At 37.8% G+C, this 21,155-nt stretch overlaps 1 protein-coding gene across 1 annotated transcript in view; it reads right to left on the bottom strand.

The window, feature by feature from the left end:
- The window catches only part of SPIDR (scaffold protein involved in DNA repair), a 590,496-nt gene that overhangs the window by 18,604 nt on the left and 550,737 nt on the right, over nt 1-21,155 (bottom strand). Inside the window, exons 16-17 of the mRNA XM_044682801.1 lie at nt 19,877-20,078; nt 18,728-18,880 (exon numbers count right to left, since the gene is read on the bottom strand). Of these exons, the coding sequence (XP_044538736.1) occupies nt 18,728-18,880; nt 19,877-20,078 (355 nt within the window). The remainder of the gene's footprint in view (nt 1-18,727; nt 18,881-19,876; nt 20,079-21,155) is intronic.

Consider the following 21,155-nt stretch of genomic DNA (forward strand, 5'->3'; position numbering starts at 1 on the left):
CTATGCTCAATAAAAAGACAAACAATTAAAAACATTAATTAAATGCCAAGTGGATACCAGGCCCTGTGCTTGGCCCTATGGATACAGAGACAAAAATGAAAGATCATTCTCAAAAAACTTATTTTATAAGGGAAGACAGCATGTACATATACAAGAGTAAGCCAGATAAAATAGAAGGTAATTTTTAGGAGTGGATGCTACAGTATGTTGGAGCCAGCTCAAATTGGCTCTTGACAACCAATTATTAAATTTTTAGTGTGAACATTTATACTTCAGAAACTAGGAAATGCTACAAATCCATGATTGGGTTGTTCATTTATTTTTTTGCTAATTATCTAGACTTAATAAAGTGATGGAGAAAATGTTAATAATGCAGATTAAATTAAAAATGTTTCCTAGGTACAGGAGGAGGTTGTTTTCTCCCTACTGACTTTTTTCCTCTTTTTCAATTTATTTATTTGTTTGTTTGTTACATTAAAGTTCCCAGATATCTCCCTCTCTTCCTCCCTTCTTCTCTGAACTAGAGAAGGCATCATTTGTCCAAAAGATACTTGTATATATAAAACTATGCCTTGTTTGTTTCTATTTATTCATTCTTTCTCTGGAGGTGGACACACACAAGTCATTCTTCAAACAATATTTCTGTTGCTGTTTGTAATGTTCTCTTAGCTTTGCTCATTTCATTCTTCATAATTTCATGTAGGTCTTTCTATGATTTAAAAAAAATTAACCTGTTTATCATTTTTTATGATGCAGTAGTAGTCCATCAAATCTTATGCCACAACTTGTTTAGCCATTCTTCAATTGATGTGGCATCACATCAATGTCCAGTCTTTGCTACCACAGAAAGAACTACTATCAATATTTTAGATCACCTTAGGAAACAAACCTAATAGTAGTTATTGGTGGGTCAAAGGGTTTACATAATTTTATAACTCTTTGGGCATAATTCCAGATTGTTCTCCAAAAAGGCTGGGTAGTAAGTTCACAGTTCCACCAACAGTATATTAGTGCTTCCATTTTTCATATTCACTCCAATTTTTGTCACTTTTAGCTAATCTGATAGGTGTGAAATAATATCTCAGAACTGTTTTGACTTGCATTTATTTCTCTAACCAATATTGATTTAGAGCATTTTTTTCATAGGGTTATACATAGCTTTGATTTCTTCATCTAAAAACTGTCTATTCATATCCTTTGACCAGTTTATCAACTGGAAAACGGCTCACAAATGTGATAAAAACCTGACAAAGTTCTCTATATATTTTAGATATGAGATCTCTATCCAAGAAATTGTCTATTAAAATTTCCCCCTAATTTTCTGCTTTTCTTCTAATCTTGGCTACATTAGTTTCATTTGCACAATTTAATGTAATCAATTTAATGTAATCAAAACTATTCCTTTTACATCTCACTGTTTTCTATCTCTTGTTTATTCATAAAGTCTCCTGTCTATAAATCTGATAATGTTTCCTATTTTTCTAATTTATTTATAATATCTCTCCTTATGTCTTGGTCATGTATCCATTTTGATCTTGGTAAATGGTGTAAAATATTAGTTTATACCTAGTTTCTTCCAGATTGCATTTAGTTTTTCCAGCGATTTTTACCACATAGTGAATTCTTATCCCCAAAGCTTGGATCTTTACTTTTGTCAAACACAAGGTTACTATAACCTTTTATTACCATTTGTTGCATGTCTGTTCTGTTCTGCTGAGCTACTTTTCTATTTCTGACTGGTTGTTAAAATTTACAAACACCCTCCTAGGTAGAGGTTCCAGGGGCTGGGGGAAAGCTTCATATAGGTAAGGCCATTTAAGCTGAACTCTGAAAGAAACTTGGGATTCTTGGAGATGAGGGTGAGAAGGGAGTGAATTCCATGCATGGGAGACAGACAGGGCAATGGCATGGGTGGGGTGGGGTGGGGAGATGCAGTATTGTGTTTGGGGAGCAACAGTAGGAATGCATGGCCAAGAATAATGGGAAGGGAAGTAAGGATAAAGCTGAAAATGCTGGCTGGAGGCAGGTTGTGAAAGGCTTTCAATGCCCCACAGAGGAATTTTGTATTTGATCCTGAAGAATGTATAACAGGGAGCTTGTGGAGTTTATTAAGCAGGAGGGCAACATGATCAGACCTGTGCTGAGGACTATCACTTGGATGGCTCTGGAGAGGATGAACGGGAGATGACACCGGTCCTTTGCCTCATTAGAAGACTTGCTATAGTATGGGAGAGAGCTGATGTAGGGTGGAATAAAGGGGGAGCCTGTTGGAGAGGAGGGATCAGATATAAAAGATTTATAGGATTTGGCAGCTTGCAAGGTGAGGGGAAAATGACTGGAAGGATGCTGATGCTCTTGGCATGGAGAGGGAAGTTCAGAAGGTGTGACTGATTTTAGTTATCAGAACTAACCCTCAACTGAAATTGCTCTCTTCAAAGTTAAGGATGATCTTATCACTGCCAGCTCTACTGGTCTTTTCTCAGACCTCATCCTTCTTGACATCTCTGCAGCACTGCTGATCTCCATCTCTTCCCAGATACTCTCTCTTCTTTGGGTTTTTATGATATTGCTCTCTCTTGTATTTTATTTTAACCCTCCAACCACTTCTCCTCAGTTTCATTAGTTGAACCATTATCCCTGTTCTTTTTACTACCTGTGGGTATTCCTCAGGCTCTGTCCTTAGCCCTCTTCTCTCTCTGATCAGTCCCAGTGACTTCATCAACTGTCCTGGGCTCAGTGAAATTCTGTCTCTGGCCCTCTCCCTTCCCACCTCCACCTTTCTCTCTCTGTCTCTCCCTCTCCCTCTGTCTGTCTGTCTGTCTGTCTGTCTGTCTGTCTGTCTGTCTGTCTGTCTCTCTCTCTCTCTCTCTCTCTTTCTCTCTCTCTCTTGCTCTGAAAATGACTCTCATATCTATATATCCAGCCTCTGTCTCTCTCCTTAACTACAGTCCTATTAATTACAACTTTTCCTATTGTACATTTTAAACCTAGAGGCATCTTAAACTCAGTATATCTAAAACGGAAGTTCTTTCCTCAAAAACCTACCCTTCTTCTGAACTCTCCTATTACTCTTGTACATTGTGCTTCCAGTCATCCAAGTTCACAACCCTGGGGGTCATCCTTAAGTCTTCACACTCATTTACTACCCACATCCAACCAACTCATTGCTATCTCCATTTCTCTCACAGATACACCCTTTCTCTTGACTCACACAGCCACTGCTTTAGTTTCGGACTGGACAGTTTCCTCCTGTGTTATTTCTTTCCTTTCCTTTTCAATCTGTTCTTTTCAACTTAGAACCAATACTAAGTATAAATTTCAAGGCAAACAAGTGTTATGGGCTAGACAATTGGGCTTAAGTGACTTGCCTAGGGTCACAGAGGTAGGGAATATCTAAGGCCAGTTTGAATTCAGGTCCTCCCAATTCCTACTCTATCCACTGAGCCACCTGGGTACCCCTCCTGTACTATTTTTCAATTGCTTCTTAATTTTTCTCCCTGCCTCAAATCTCTCCCTGCTTCAATCTGTCCTCTGCAGAGTCAGCAAAGTGATTTTCCTAATGTGTATGTCTGACCATGTTACCCCTTTACTCCATCAATTCCAGTTAGTTTTAGTATCGAGTATACTCCCCTGTTTGATGTTTAAAGCTCTTCACAACCTGATTCTGTCTTACTTTTCTGGCCTTCTTACATCTGCCATACAGCCCTCCAATAGAGAGGAGCAGCAGCTGTGGATGCTAAGGAGGTTCAAGTCATTCCTTTTTCGTCATGTCAGACTCTTTGTGACCCCATTTGGGGTGTTCTTAGCCAAGACACTGGAGTGGTTGGCCATTTCCTTCTCCAGCTCATTTTATAGATAAGAAAACTGAGGTAAACAATGTTTCACGACTTGTTCAGGGTCACACAGCTGGTAAGTGTCTGAGGCTGGATTTGAACTCAGGGTTTTCTGAGTCCAGATGGACACTATCCACTCTGCCATTTATCTGTTCTCTCTACATGCTACCAGACTCCTAAGAAGCTTATGGAGAGAGTAGTCCATGGCTATCCCCTTCTCCCACCAAAATGGAAAGAGAGTTAGTCACCCAAGAGTGAAGTGGGCAAAAGCCTACCTGCGTCCTGGAGAAGTCTAAGACCCACCAGTAACATCACATATTTTCTCTACTGAGTATTCTGAATCAGGGAAGCCTCCAATAACAGGCAAAATGCTGAAAACCTCGACCCATATAATAATATTACAAGGAAGGGTTAGAAGGTTCTGGATGTCATTTACACACTGGCAAAAAACAAATAAACAAACAAAAAAAGAGGCTGCCTTTGTTGGAAAGTGTTGAAATTAATAAAAGATGAGGGAAAATGCAAAATATGGTACAACTTTTCAGAAAAAAGAAAGAAGTGGGCTCCATTTCAATGGCTGTGGTGGATAAGCCGCCTTCCTCTGAGGAAAACGAATAAGAGGAAGAAATCGATCTAGAGAGGAGACAATAGAATTGGGAACAAGAAGCCAGCTTTGTCAATTAAAATAAATCCTGCAGTACACACATGAATGAACGATTATTATTAAATTAGAGTTGGAGGATGTTACAGGAACAATGGTCTCTGATTTTGGGAAAACTGCACTAGTTAATGAAATTAAACTTGCAAAACTATTTCAAATGGGTAAGTTTCTAGGATGAAAAGCAAACTCAAGTCAACAATGGCTAATGATAAAGGTCGGCCAGTCTGCAGCCGGAAGGCAGTGTCTGATAATTCACAACATGGAGGCAAAGCTCCAACTTCCAACAGCATGGTGGTGCGCTGGGCAGGGCAACTGACCTAGAGCTAACAAGAGCTGAGTTCAGATGTGACTCACTGGCTCCGTGACCCTGGGAAAGTGACTTAACCTCTCCCTCTGTTTCCTCTGCTGTAAAATGGGAATCGTAGCACCTATCTCCAAGAGTTGTAAGGGTCAAATGAGATAATAATTGTAAAGTGTTTAGCACCATGCCTCGCACAAAGTAAGTACTAGATAAAAGTTATTATTAAGATTATTCTTAAACAATGGCATCATCAGATCAGATAGTCAAAAAGCATTGATTAAGCACTTGTATTGGGCAGAGGGTGATGGGAGGGACTGAAGCTAAGGAGAGAGGCTGGGGCTGGAGAGATAGATCTGAGAGTCATTTTCAGAGAGAGATAGAGAGTGGGGGTGCCAGTCATTATGCTTTACTTCTTGAAGGCAGGAATATATTTATTTTAACTTCCTGAGGGCAGGAATACACACACATACACACATGCACATATTTATTAACTTCCTGAAGGCAGGGATATATATACACACATATATATTTACTTCCTGAGTATAGGAATATAAGTTTATTAACTTCTTGAAGGCAGAACTATCTATGTGTATGTGTGTGTGTGTGTGTGTGTGTGTATGTATATACACACACACACCTATACATATATATGTATATATATGCACACACATATTTATTTACTTTCTGAGGGCAGGAACACACACACACACACATACATTTATTTACTTTCTGAGAGTAGAAATATACACACACACATACCCACATATTTATTTACTTCCTGAGGGCAGAAATAGGAAGTATGCATTTTAATGGGGGGTGACAGGGTAAATATCCAGGTACATAAAATATATAGAGTAAGATATCTTAGTTGTTCCGATTTGCATTTTTCTAATCAATAATGACTGAGCATTTTTTTATATGGTTATATAGATATAGCTCTGATTTCTTCATCCCCAAACTGTATGTTCATATTTTTTGACCATTTATCAATTGGCTCATATTCTTATAAATCTGACAAAGTCCTCTCTCTATTTTAGATATGAGATCTCTATGTGAGAAACTGTCAATAAATTCCACCCCCTGCCAATTTTATGCTTTCTTTCTGCTCTTGGTTACATTAATTTTATTTGTACAAGTCAATTGCTAAATAGAGAAGACATGAGTAACTGAGGAGACCAGGAAAGTCCTCCTGCAGAATGAGAGATTTAGGCTGAGTCTTGAGGTAAGCTGGGAAAGTTAAGATGTGAAGGAGAAGGGACACAACATTTCACATATGGATGGTAAAGGTGATGCCAACAGATGAGTAGAATCTGGATCATGGAATGCATGGAGGGTGGTAAAATGTAAAAAGCTAGAGAGGGCTCAGGTTCTGAAGAGCTTTCAATGCCCAACAGAGGGCTTTATTTTTTATTCTGGAGTTAGAAGAAGCCACTGGAACTCTTTGATAAGAGGAGAATGGCATGGGTTAGATCCACACTTTGGAGAAAACATCTTAATTGTTGAGTGGGAGATACTTTGGAAGGGAGGAGAGATTTGAGGCAGGGAGACCAATTAGAAGGCTAGAGATTTGAACCCAGGGCCTCCTGTCTTTAGGCATGGCTCTCTATCCACTGAGCCACCTATCTGCCTTATTCTGGATATGGAATTTTATTTTAACTTTATTTAAATTCAAACTTTATTTCTATTTTTAAATTATTTTAATGAAGATGTGAGTTTATAGAAGTGGCTATAGAGCTAATACAAAGGAAGCATATCAATGGTAGATGCAACAGGATTTGGTAACTGGCTGTATATGAAAGATGAAAAAAATAAGACTAAGAAGTGAATTCATTATTCATTCTTGTGTATGAATATATTTTCTAATAATAGTAAACAAGAAATAAAAATAAATAAGCCTTTAAGGTTTACAAAGTATTTTCCTCTAAATAGCTAAGCAGCTAGGCAGAGAAAGTATTCTCCTTTTTTGCAGAGAAGGATTTGAAAGGTTCAGGGATTCAGAGACATCAAACTATCCATCCAAGTTCACACAGCTAATAAGAGTCATGTCTTAAACTCTTAAATACTTCTGATTCTTGGACTGGTGGTTCTTTCAATTAAATGAATCTCAGTAAGAATTTATGAAATTCCCATTTTCTACTATACCATGTTGCAGGCTATGGAATTAGGTCTATTGTAGGGTCTTGGATTTAGTTTCAAAATTGCTCTGAAAAGCCAAAACTCTTTCCTGTGTTCACCTATGCATTCCATTACATTTCCTGAATGAAGGAGTGAAGCACTCAACATTTCTCTTGCTTTTCATTTGGAGACTGACAGCTCTATGGAAGAATAAAGGTATTTTCTTCTCTTCGTTTATATATATATATATACATGGTGTTATAGAACTGCAGCTACTGTAGAATTTTCCATTTTTGCACATACAATATTATTATTATTATTTTTTTAAACCCTTGTACTTTCGGTGTATTGTCTCATAGGTGGAAGAGTGGTAAGGGTGGGCAACGGGGGTCAAGTGACTTGCCTAGGGTCACACAGCTGGGAAGTGGCTGAGGCAGGGTTTGAACCTAGGACCTCCTGTCTCTAGGCCTGACTCTCACTCCACTGAGCTACCCAGCTGCCCATAAAATATTATTTTAATCTAGTCCTATTCTTTATAGAATAAAAAGAAAAAAAGATACCAGGGTGGGGGGTGAAATTAGCCATTTCAAGAAGTGTAAACTATCTCATAGTTAACCATAAAACAAACCAACAGAATCCAGCAGAGCTGAAAGAGACCTTATAGAACTCCTTGCTGAACTTTTTATTTACAGAAAAGATACCAAGGTCTAATATGGTTAATTGAATTGCCTGGTGTAACACAGATTGAAAATGGCAGAATTGGTATTCAAACTCAAGTCAGTTTAGTGTAAGTCTAATGAAATTTTTGCTATACCAATCTATTCAATCAACCTTAGAAAGAAAAAAAAATAATCAAATTTTAGTTATCCTAGGATCATTAACTCCCCAGTTCATACAGAAACAAGATGGGCACATTCACAAATTTTATTATGTACTATGACATGCCACTCATAGTGATCTCATAAGGTACCATCTTCATTTCCTCTTCATTAGAGGTGAAATTGCCCTTTTCATTTTTTATACTGGTAATTTGATTCTCTTCTTTCTTTTTTAATCAAATTAACCAATGCTTTATCTGTTTTATTTTTTTTCATAGAACCAGCTCTTAGTCTTATTTATTAGTTCAGTAGTTCTTTTTACTTTATATTTTATTAATTTCTCCTTTAATTTTTAGGATTTCCAATTTAGTCTTTATCTTGGGATTTTTAATTTGTTCTTTTTTCTAGTTTTTTTTTTTTTAGTTGCATGCTGAATTCATTGATCTGTTGTTTTTTTCCCTCCAATTTGTTAACATAAGCACTCAGGAATATATAATTTCCCTAAGTACTGCTTCGGCTGTATCCCATAAATTTCAATATGTTGTCTCCTTATTTGTCATTTTTTTCTTCAATGAAATCAGTGATTGTTTCTATGATTTGCTCTTTGAGCCACCAGTTTTATTTTTAGGAAAGTCTCATTTATTCCTATACTTTCTAGTGTTTTTAATAGGAATGCGTATTGTATTTTGTCAAAGGCTTTTTCTGCATCTATTGATATAATCATGTGATTTCTGTTGATTTGGTTGTTGATATGGTCAATTATATGGATGGTTTTCCTAATATGAAACCATCCTTGCATTCCTGGTATAAATCCCACCTGACTGTAGTGAATAAACCCTGTGATAACTTGCTGGAGTCTTTTTTGCTAGTATTCTATTTAAGATTTTTGCATCTATGTTCATTGAGGAAATTGGTCTGTAGTTTTTTTTCTCTGTTTTTGGTTTGCCTGGCTTTGGAATCAGTACCATATTTGTGTCATAAATGGAATTTGGTAAAACTCCTTCTTTGTTTAATTTATCAAATAATTTGTATAGTATTGGGATTAGTAGTTTTTTAAATGTTTGATAGAATTCACTTGTGAATCCATCTGGCTCTGGGGATTTTTTCTTAGGGAGTTCCTTGATGACTTGTTCAATTTCTTTTTCTGAGATGGGATTGTTCAAATATTCTATTTCCTCTTTTGTTAATCTAGGCCAGTGGTTCCCAAACTTTTTTGGCCTACTGCCCCCTTTCCAGAAAAAATATTATTTAGGACCCCCTGGAAATTATGAAACTATTTACTGAATTCAGAATAGAATGTAATACAAAAAAAATGTGGCCATCACCACTCCCATGGATCACTGCAGCACCCACCAGGGGGGGTGGTGCTACCCACTTTGGAAATCACTGATCTAGGCAATTTATATTTTTTGTAGATATTCACCAATTTCACCTAGATTGTCATATTTATTGCCATATAATTGGGCAAAATAGTTCTTAATAATTACCTTAATTTCCTCTTTTTTGGAGGGTGAGGTCGCCCTTTTCCCTCTTTGATACTGTTAATTTGATTTTCTTCTTTCTTTTTAAAGTTAGACTAAACAGTATTTTATCTATTTTGTTTTTTCAGAGTACCAGCTCTTAGTCTTATTTATTAGTTTAATAGTTCTTTTACTTTCAATTTTATTAATTTCTCCTTTGATTTTTATGATTTCCAATATAGTTTTTATCTGGGGGGTTTTAATTTGTTCTCTTTCTAGTTTTTAAATTTGAACACCCAATTCATTGATCTCTTCCCTCTCTGATTTGTTGACATATGTACTCATGGATATAAATTTTCCCCTGAGTACTGCTTTGGCTGCATCCCATCAATTTTTGATAAATTGTTTCCTCATTGTCATTCTCTTCAATGAAATCAGTAATTGTTTCTTTGATTTGTTCTTTGATCCACCAGTTTTGAAGAATTAGATTATTTATTTTCCCATTAATTTTTAATTTGCCTTTCCATGAACCCTTATTATAAGGTAGCATCTTCAAAAGAGCTTTCTAGCCAGTGACAGTTTAACTGACTTCCATCAGTATCTTTAAGGCTTAGCCTAAGATAAATCTTCAAAATTGAGCAAGTATCTAAAATTAGTAAAGTCCTATGATTCTCATGCCATTCAGCTGGTGGTGTGGTAGATTGGAGGGAATGTGGTCCAGGAGTCAGAAGTCCTTAGTTTATGTATTCAAGTCCCCTACTCCCACCCCAAAATCACCCAATCTCTGTGGACTTTAGCTTCCTTAGTAGTAAAATGAAGGGGTTTAACTAGATCGTGTCTAAGATGTCTTTAATCTCAAATATACTATAGTGCCCTAAGGTCACTGCCATAGAGAGCTGAAAGTCCATTCTGTAGGACCTTCCTCAGGTATTTGTCAAGAAGGACCAGAAAGAGCTCAGCTTTGAAAGTGGGTATGGGGGGCAGCTAGGCGGCTCAGTGAACTGAAAGCCAAGCCCAGAGACAGGAGGTCTTGGGTTCAAATCTGGTCTCAGACACTTCCTAGCTATGTGATCCTGGGCAGGTCCCTTAGCACCCACTGCCTGGCCCTTACTGCCCTTCTCCCTTGAAACCAATATATAGTATTGATTCCAGGATAGATAAGGCTTTAAAAAAAAAAGAAAGTGGGTTTGTTGAGGGCTGAGGAAGATAGAGAAGAAAGGAAGACAAGAGAAGGAAGTAGATGAAGCCCTCAACAAACCCACTTTCTTTCTTTTTTTTTTGGAAGAAAGAAAAAATAGTTCCTCTTAGCACATAAATGAGCCAAAATTAATTAATGTATTATAGCTGACATGAAGGAGTTAAATCTGGGATAGCCTTGACAGGGTCCTTGATGAGAATTGCAGGGTGAAGGCTCAGAGTCCTTGTACTCAATAGAAGTCTGTGCCTGGGCCAAGGAACTTGATTGGATGTGGGAGTTAATGAGTGGGTAGCATGACCAATCTTGGTTTGCTATTTTGCAGCTGAGGCTGTTTTTTTTTCCAAATCCCTTGTTAGACTGGTTCTTATCAGGAGATCTGGCAGCACTGTAGCCCTGCCTGAGCAGAGGTACACTTTGTGATAACAGCTGTGTTTGCACATTTGATTGACTTAGCTCCACTGGCCAGCAAGAAGGTTTCAAGGTTTTGTAATGATGACAAAACTGAAATATGAAAATAAATGTGTTTTTTTTTTACAGAATGTTTTTTAGAGCCCTCCCACATAACATCTGAACAATTTTCTAGTTGGGATGGCCTACAAACTTTTATTAATTGCACAGCTCTGTTTGTCCAATTCCTATCTATCCTTCGAGGTTCAGTTTAAATGCTGTTTTCATTAAGAAGCCTTACCTGGGGCAGATTATGTAGCAGAATGTTTAGAGAGGCCTGGAGTTGGGAGGACCTGGGTTCAAAACTAGCTTCAGATACTTCTTTGCTATCAAGTAATTTAACCTCAATTGCCTAGGCCTTGCTGCTCTTCTGTTTTAGTGTTATGACTAAGACAGAAGGTAAAAAATAAAAAAATAATAATTTTTGTAAAGTATCCTTGACTGATTTCACCTTCCTTTGAGCACTGTGTTCTGGCTAATATCCCTTGTGTTGCTTAGGGTAGGACATACTTACATATATATAATCTCTCTTTCTTTTCACATACAATCTACAATTTCCCTCCGCTGTCCCCTTATTATCTTCTCTTTACCAGCATACAATTGACAATTTTCAGATATGGCTGGTAGAAGTTATCTTGTCACTCAAAATGGGAGTAGGGAACCTGGGAGTGTGGTAAGTGGGTATGAGTGGCCAAACTATTGCTCGCATGGCATTTGAGAGCTCTGGTTACCACTAGGAATCTTTTAATTATAATTGATCAAAAGTTGACTGTATAGGTATTTCCTTGGGCATTGATTGGTGTACCTTGTACTACTTAAGTATACTCAAGATATTAAAAAAAGCAATATTAATGCCAAAAAATATAAAGTGAGCATCCTTTTAATAGACAAATTCACAATGATATTTCTTTAATCAGCAAGGTCCTCTATTCTTCATCTTTTTTTAAACCCATATCATCTGTCTTAGAATCAATACTAAGTCTTGATTAGACTAGGCTAGGCTAGGCAAGGCAATTGATTAGGCTAGGCAAGTAGGCTAGACTCGTTCAGGGTTACAAACTGGGGAAATGTCTGACACCACATTTGAACCTAGGACATCCCGTTTCCAGGTCTGACTCTATTCACTGAGCTACCTAGATGCCCCCCTCTTCTCTTCTTAAAGTGAGATTCAATTAATAAAAGTCTGATTGCAGAAGAAGGCTCTAAAGGCACCCTAGTGAAACACAGAGCAATACAAAAGAGATTGGGTGTATAACTCTACAAGGGTGACAAAGTGGATACAAAATTCATCTTGTCCAGACTATGGACCTGCAGTCTTTGAGTTAGTACATAAACACATGCATACACATTTATCCTGGACAAGTCCAGATTGGAGTGGTAGCAAACCATCATTATGCCAAGAATTGTAATTGAGTTGATGGGTATATCTTTAGAATAGCCCCTAGTTACTCTATAAGTTAGTAGATGGTCTTAAGAGTTGCTGCAGCTATGAATTACATCACCCTGAAACCACCACGGGGATGAGTGTCTTCAAACTGAGTTTGGTCAGTCCTCAGACCACAGACATAAATCACGCTGGGTCCCTGCTCAAAGTCTTTTCGTGTGATAGAAACTGCACAGGGTTGAGTTCCACTGGGGTAACGTTCAAGAACTCAGGTCACCTACAAGCCATACTGGGACATCCGAACAGAAGTCTACTGGAGGAGATTATTTTGGGGAAGTTGTTAAAGTATTTCTATAAATGCTAAACACACACACACACACACACACACACACACACACACACACACACTTTTAAGAACATGGACATTCTACCAGCAATACTATATGGCTGGGAATCATGGAACATCAGGATCTCAGAAAAGTCATACTCACTAGTAGCACAAAGATTAACAGAAGGGGCAGTGAGGTGGCTCAGTGGATAGAAAGCCAGGCCTGGGTTCAAATCTGGCCTCAGAAACTTCCTAGCTTTGTGACCCTGGGAAAGTTACCTACCCTCCATGGCCTAACCCTTTTCACTCTTCTGCCTTGGAACTGATCATTAGTATCCATTCTAAAACAAAAGGTAAAGGTTTCAGGGGGAAAAAAACAACAAAAGGAAGGATCTAGTATGGAGGATGAAAGGAAAGAATCTCTCGGGATGAGGTAAGAAGAGAAAGGAGAGGACATTGATGAAAGCATCCTCCCCAATTAAGTCACCAAATCTTTAAAATGTTCAAATGATTTACATACAATTTTTCATGAGTACATAGCAAAAAGTTAGGTCCATATGGAGTTGCCAATATCTTAAGATTTCAAGCCACAGTAATAGAATAGCTAGCATTACATAGTGTTTTAAGGTGTACAAAGCTCATTACATGAATTATCTCATTTGATCCTCCTAATAGATGCTGGGAGTTGGGTACTATTATGCCCATTTTATAGGTGTGGAAACTGTGGCTGGCAATATGTCCATTAACAATAACGATACATTCCAATGACACATTTTATTATCATAAATTATAATCATGGTCAGAGCTAGAATTCAGAGAGGTGGCAGGAGGTATGATACTTTGGCAAGGCATGAACTTCCTCCTTCCTTTCCTTCTCACCTAACAAGGTAGGCTATGGCAGACTTCCTGCAGAGACCACTTCTAGCTCTCTCAAGATGGTATCTTGCTCTGATGGTGGAAGCTGCACATGACCACAGCCTTTCCAGGGACATTTTCTCCTTCTGCCCCCAGGGTGCAGGTCTCCTCTCAGCCAGGCCTGTACCAGAGACAGTACCACTCACTGTCTAGCTCCCTTCAGCCCCTGCAAACAATGGAACTTTTTCCAAGGCCTCCAAGGCTTGTCCAACTTTGTTTAAAGAAGCTTTGTTCTCAGAGTATCTTTGTTAAAGTATTGCTATCCAAATCCCATAACTTTTAATCACAAACTATCTGTGAGTGCCCTTTAATCCTCTTTCCCCATAGAACTAATATAAACAGTATACAGAGCACTTCTGGGTCAGAAACTCATCTCTTCCATTATCAGTACAATAAATGTAACTTTTGAAGGAAGGGTCAGTGATAATCTTACAGCAGCCTCAAATAAAGAGGTCAAGAAAAAAAATAATCAATATTTTTAAAAAGGGCCAAAGAAAAGCCTTTATTTACAGTGTATTTAAAAGAAAAGAAAGAAGGAAAGAAAAAGAAAGAGGAGGGGCAGAAGGAGGGAAAGAGGGAAGGAAGGAAGGAAGGGCAGAAAGGAGAGAGGAAGCAGGGAAGGAAGGAGAGAATGAAGATAGGAAGGATGGAAAGAAGATACAAAGAAGGGAAGGAAGTAAGGAAGGGAGGAAGAAGAGACCAAATAGAACTAGCTCAGTCACAAATCAAAGTCTATACATGCCTATGGAGAAAAAGGACAACAGAAGAAATAACTTATCATCTCCTTGAGGGCAGAACTGTCTTTTGCCTCTTCTTGTATCCCTGGGACTTACTTGGCACATAGGAAGAACTTAATGTTTTTTGATTGATTAATATGAAATTGTACAATAACAGATTGGCTCTGTCTAGATGAGGTGGCACAAAGTGATAGAAGAACATTGACTCAGAGTTCACAACCAGGCTCTGCTTTGTACATCTGTATGACCTTGAGCAAATGACTTCAACCCTCTTGATTTTTGTTTTCTCATATACTTGGGTTAGGTGATTTCTGGTGTCCCCTCCAGCCCCAAATCCTTGGATCCCTTCATGAGTACCATAGTTCTATCAACTATCACTTAAGTAGGCAAGAGGCGAGAAAACTAAGACAAAAGGGAAATAATTCCTGATCTCTTAGGAGTCTACATTTTATTTCCTTCTTTAAACCCTCACCTTCCATCTCAAAATCAATAGTGTATATTAGTTCTAAGACAGGAGAGTGGTAAGGGCTGGGAAATGGGGGTAAAATGACTTGCCCAGGGTCACACAGCTAGGAAGTATCTGAGGCCATATTTGAACCCAGGATCTCCCTACTGAAGGCCTGGCTCTCAATTCACTGAGCCATCTACCTTCCCCCTTGGGATGAGTCTTAAAAGAAACTTGGGATTCTAAGAAGTAGAGGTGAGGAGAGAGTGCATTTCAGGCATGGGGAAGAGCCAGTGGAAAAGGACTGGGACAGGAGATGGAATGTCATGTCTGAAGAACAGAAAGAAAGTCAGTTTGGCTGGAATAACGTCATAATTGTACGTTGAGAACGTTGTAAAAGAGCTTTAAAGTATAAAATGAAAAAAGTTTTTGATTCTAGAAATAATAGGGAGCCACTGCAGTTTATTGGGTAGGGGAATAACATGGTCATTTTTTAAGAAAATGACATTGGTACCTCTGTGGAAGAGGATGAGTTTAGGTGAAAGGTGATAATGACCTGATTTCATAAGGTGGTATCTGTGTGAGTGAAGAAAAGAATACAGAAGAGAAAGATATGGTGGTAGAAATGACAAGATTTGCCATCTTATTGGATATGTGGCTCTAAGTGAGAGTGAGGGGTTGAGAATGATACTGATGGCAATGACCTCACAGATATAGGAAAGATTAAAAGAGGGTGGAGAAAGTACTGAAACCTTCTTTCCTCTAACATTTTCTGCCTTATTTGCTTTAACTTGTAAAGAGTCCAGGAGAGTCTTCTCAACAAGTAGGAAAAGGCCTTTGAAAATTTATACTTTTTCTATATCACATCCCCAAAAGAAAGGACCTCACATTTCCAAGAGGATAACAGACTCAGTTATCAGTCTCACACAACAGCAAAAAGCACTAACAAGCTTGTGGGAAAAAGTCAATATGCTAAGTAAATCCTCCATTGGTCCCTGAAGATGGTAGCCCATGAGTCAGGGCACTTGAGCACAGAGGAGAGGCCTTAGTTGTTCTTTGGAGGTGCATAGGGATGATAATATTGAAGAACATATAGAAAATGAAATGAATTAGTCCTCAAGGCCTCTTGCTCATCAAGGGAAGTAGTATATTTAGTAAAAGTCACAAATATTTGCAGGCAAGCTCAGTATTTTCACCATGTTGCGTTTTACACACACACACACACACACACACACACACGTGTATATATACATGTACACACACACATATATACATACATATATATATACACACACATACATATGTATATGAATGAAGGATTTATGTAATGTCTCTAGGTCATCCACTCTTCAATTATGGTGATGTTTGTCATCAGAAATTCCCAAAGGCTACAAAGAGCAGAGTCAGGCTGAGGTTAGACTCTCCCCCCATGTCATTTGCTTAAAGAATGAGCTGTCTATTGCTTCAGAAACATAGAGAATATAGCTTGAGTGGAAAGGAGACTTTATAATGCATTAAACTAAGCCTTGCCAAAAATAACAAACCACTGGCACCATCTTAATATCTAAAGGGCAGTTTCATCATACAGTAAAAAATAGTCCTTCTAGAATTTGAAGTTCATATTTTTCCCACCCATAATTAAATCCCTTGGAAAGTTTCTGCCATTTCTTAACACTCATAGCAATATTAGCCATCTGCATGCTTTGGAGGATAAAGAGAACAGTATTTGAAATTTAGTCTGGCATTTGCTAAATGCCTACTGTGTGCAGGGTATTTCATTTAGTTCTGGGGAGAGGCACTGGACCTGTGAATTCACTAGAATAAAGGGTTCCTGGATGAAGAAATTCCCCTGACCAATGTAGGCCAGCATTTTCTCTGCAGTTCAGTCTCAGACAACCTCCCAGAGCACCAAGAAGTGAAGTGATTTCTTCAGGATCACACAGTATGTGTCAGAGTTGGACACAAAGTTCCAAGGACACACAAATGGAAAATGACAGTTGCTACCTTCAAAGGGCCTGTCATCTAGTGGGAGATAAGATGTGCACACAAATAACTACAGAATAAGCAAAAAGGTGAAAAGAAAAATGAAATAGACATGAAGGATTTGGGGAAGAAAGGATCGTTTCTAGTTGGAGGGAGAGGTTAGGGGAGGTCAGAAAAGGCTTCAGAAAGGAAGTGCGAATATTGAAATTCTTGATGAGTACCCTTTAGATACAACACTCTTATTCTTTTGGATTTTGAGAATATGTTGTATGAGGTTATTCTGTCTAGAGATATTAGTTATATGATATGCATCAGCATTATCACTCAAAATATTATTCAATTCAATAAATGTGTATTAAGCACCTATTAGGTACTAGGCACCATAGTAACTGTTGGGGAGACAAAAACAGACAAAAGACACCCCCTGCTCTTAATAGGGAGGGGCAGCTAGGTGGCATAGAAGATACAAGAGAGAGGATCTAGGCTCAAATGCAGCTTCAAACACTTTCTAGTTATGTGTAATCTGGGCAAGTCACTTAACTTTGATTGCCTACCCCTTGCCTCCTTCTATCTTAGAATTGATATTAAGATGTGATCATATGACTTTAGAAAACTTATGTGGAAATTTGTTATTAAAATTTAAAAAAATTAAGATATTCTATTTCCTAAAAGGAAAAAAAAGAATTGCTATTAAGACTAAAGGTAAGGTCTTTTTAAAAAAGAAGACTGCAATGGTAGAAGGAGGCTAGGTTATGAAGTACTTTGAATGCCAAACAAAGCATTTTATTTTAAGAAAGAGACGGCACCCTTCCTTGGGGATAATACCATTGTTGGTCATAGGAGCAATTAGTTGATAATACAATGTAGGTAAGCTACTAAAATTAGGATCTGTATTAAAGAGATGAAAGACTTAATTTTCTTAGTTCCTGTCCTTTATGTAATTTTACTTTAACTTGTCATTGTCTAGAAATAATTTTCTATTATTGTTTTAGTACTCACTGGATGTCTATCCTCTTGTCTATTAACCTTTTGATCCTATGCTTGCAATCTTTGAAAATTTCCTATGAAAGTTGCCTTTCTTATTGGCATAATTATATCTATTAAGTAGGAATAAAACTTGACACAAATCAACTCAATATTTGAAAAGAAAAAAAAAGATGATGTCTCAGATGGAAATTCTGTTTCTCTGATTAAAAAAACCCACTCTTCCCATAGTCATCATCAGACCTTGATTTTTGTTTCCACTATCAAAATCATACATTGCAGCAAGGCAATTTTATCAGTTTCTTGTTTCATTTAATTTTGTTTTAGAATGAGGATGTTTCATGCTCATGTATTTAATCTTCCACATGTGTAAGCAGTATTGACTCTGAGACTGGCATTTGAGGGATACACCAAATGAAATATCTGCATCTCAATTGCAGGCCTAGAATCTCATTTCCTTGAGGAGAGAGAAAATCCATTCTCCTTTATACTCTCAATTCCAAAGTGCATCAGTGTTCTCCTTAGGACTATTCAATTAGGATGGCAAGAAGAATTTGGTCTCATCATTATTATTTATTAGTTAAGTTTGAATTTAAAAACAAATGGTGTACAATACCTAAGACCTTGTTGGCTCTAGCCCAAATGGTAGAGGTAATACATGAAGTACATCCAAGTGAGGAGGAGGAGAAAGAGGTGAAATGATTATGGAGGAAAAGGAAGGTCACAATAGGAAGATTATCTCCCTTTCAAAATCAACAAATAAGATTGGGAGACCATTTTTGTGTGGAGGATCTCAATCTCAAATGTTTAAACTCTAGTCCCACTTGAATCAAAATTAAGAGTTTGTTATTTCTACTAATTTCAATGATTGGGGGTTATTTTTCATGATAAATATCTATTTATTACTATAACTTCATAGGGAAGTAAAGGATTTAATAGATAAAACTGAAGTCTAGAGGTAAACCAAGACAATCAGTAACACAAAGCCTTGGACTCTCAGGAAGTCAAGATTGATTGTTATACAAAGTAAATAATAAGATAATACCTTTAAATATACAAAATATTATTTTCTGTTAAGATGATTAATTCCATTAATATCCATTAAGATAACTACCAACCTTGGATGCTACAAATGGAGTTCACTTGAGTGGCAGAATCCAATTCATCTAATATAACTGGGCCAGTCAGTTCAGAGGTGTCAGCACTATCAGCCGTGCACAAAAAGGGCTTTTGAAGCATGAGCACAGTTCGTTCAACGCAAATAATCCTACCTGCCAACAGAAACACTGAAGATTATTAAAGCAATGAAGAAAAAAGTTAATTATTCATGCCAATGAAGACAATGCCCTTTTCCAATTACTTTGAGTCATAAGAGAAAGCTCAGTCATGTGTCAGGTTTATTCCAACAGATTGTCTCCAATGAAATGTGCATTGTGTTATGGGTAAGCCCCAAGGCCTCTTAGCAAATACATTATACTAGGTTAAAAAAAGAAAAGCCAAGCAAACACTGGAATCAAACACCATTCAGGAAGGATTTTAGCTTGATCCCTGGAAAAATAGGCTGACTGACTCAAGCTTACACATTTATAATTTCTTACAATTTCTTGTTTTCAAAAGGGTTCTTTGAGAAGCAACTTTAGGTAATCTGGATCTCCATGTCAAGGTGGTTAAAATGAGCCCAACTATAAGGGACTAACCAGTGCCTGTCAGAGAGGGGACACCAAGACAAAAGGAGGGTGTGTTACTTCTTCCGAGGCCACTGGCTGTGACTTCCATTGAGACTGGGTAATGGACCTCTCTTCAGCCAGCTCTGAGTGTAAACCATTGGTGGTCCTAAGAGCTTCCAAGGGCTAGCTTGTGAACTCATCTCAGCAAGGCTGGAGCAGCAGAATGCAACATGAGATGCAGCTCTTAACGGCAATGTAAAACTATAGTGGACAACATCTCCCCCCCATAAAAAAATTGGGTCAGAACCTGATAGTTTATTTAGACCCTGAACACAGATAAGTAAGTTTTTCATGCCTGATCAAGGGGAGGGGACATGTGCAGAGAGAAGTAGCCCCCACTCATTACAGAACAACCCTTCAAGAAGTCACCATCATCTCAGAGGTCACAAAGACAGGTTATTAGGACAACAGTCTCCACTATCATAAAATAGAGACTTAATACCTCTGTATCTTAGACCTGGGAAAATCTGGAAGGCACCGAGAATCATTTCTTAACTAACTGTAGTCTGCCCATCTCTGAGCTCAACCCATGACTAATACCATTTTCTTGAAGGACATCCTTGAAGAAGATAGTATGTGATGTGGCATCGGTGAGGGCTTCCATAACTTCAGGAGTGATGACGCATGATGAGGTCACACACACAGGCACAGTCTTTGGGAGGTCACCATTTTCCAGTTGCAGTGTGGCATCGGTCACCATCAGCCAAATTTCTCTTTGGTCCAGAGGAAGAGTACTTTTTAACTATGAATTCAAAAGAGAGTAGAGTCTCTTTACCTTAAAAGCTATGCTTGTATCCAGGACAAAATAGAATATTAGACTACTATTATTACTACCAGAAAAAGGAGAATCCTATTTTGCCCAATATTTTTCAAACATCATTGATAGGAGGCTACAAGTAACTCACTGGCATTTGTTACAATGAGTGCCAAAGACCCAAGGGAGGGTAATGACCTCTTGTCAGATCATAGCTCAAACTCCATATTGATGTGCTGATATACATCAAATGAATTCTGTACATTGAGAAATCTGTTATAGCAATCTTTTTCATTTCTGTGAATAGCAAAACCTTTGACAAACTCTTAACAGTTAAAATCATAGCTATATAATCTTGGCCAAATCATTTGACATCTCTGGGTATCAGTTTTTTTCTGTTTCAAATGAGGCAATGGGCTTAGATGATTTCTAAGGTTCCTCCCTGCTCTAAAAATCCATGATTTTCATACTTGTATATGAATGCATATCTAATTAAAGAAGAAAGGATAAATGTGGTCTTAATACCATGATCCCTATTCCAAAGTCACTAACTTGGATCAAGCATTCATTTATTTAGTAGGTATTCATTAAATGCCTTCTATGGACTAGGTTCTGGGGCTGCCTAAAAAAATAAAAATAAAAAAGAATAGTTTCTGACCTCAAGCAAATTATATTCTACTGGAATGGGGATGTGGGGGTGGATCTAAGAGGGAACCATTCTACCATAGGGTAGAATGAGTATCAAAGGGTAGAAATTGCAAAAAAGACCATTTTGACTGATCCAAATGGAACTTCCCTAACTTCCCTAATTAGAGTCAACTAAAGCTGGAATGGGTTTCCTCTCATTAGAAGTTGTCAAGGAATGACTAGAATATTTTAGAAGGAATTCTTGATCAGTCACCTCAGAGTTGGATTAGTCCTGAGGTTTTCTCATTCTGAAATTCTGTAGTAAGACCTTGGGTCAATACCCAATCTTAAATGGCTGGGAAAAGGATGAAAAGTCAGCAGAGAAGTAGCTAAAGGTAAGTAAACTTGGAGAGTATAAGATGTTAGAAACTTAAGAGG

Source organism: Gracilinanus agilis, chromosome 1, assembly GCF_016433145.1.
Source record: "Gracilinanus agilis isolate LMUSP501 chromosome 1, AgileGrace, whole genome shotgun sequence".
NCBI lineage: Eukaryota > Metazoa > Chordata > Mammalia > Didelphimorphia > Didelphidae > Gracilinanus > Gracilinanus agilis.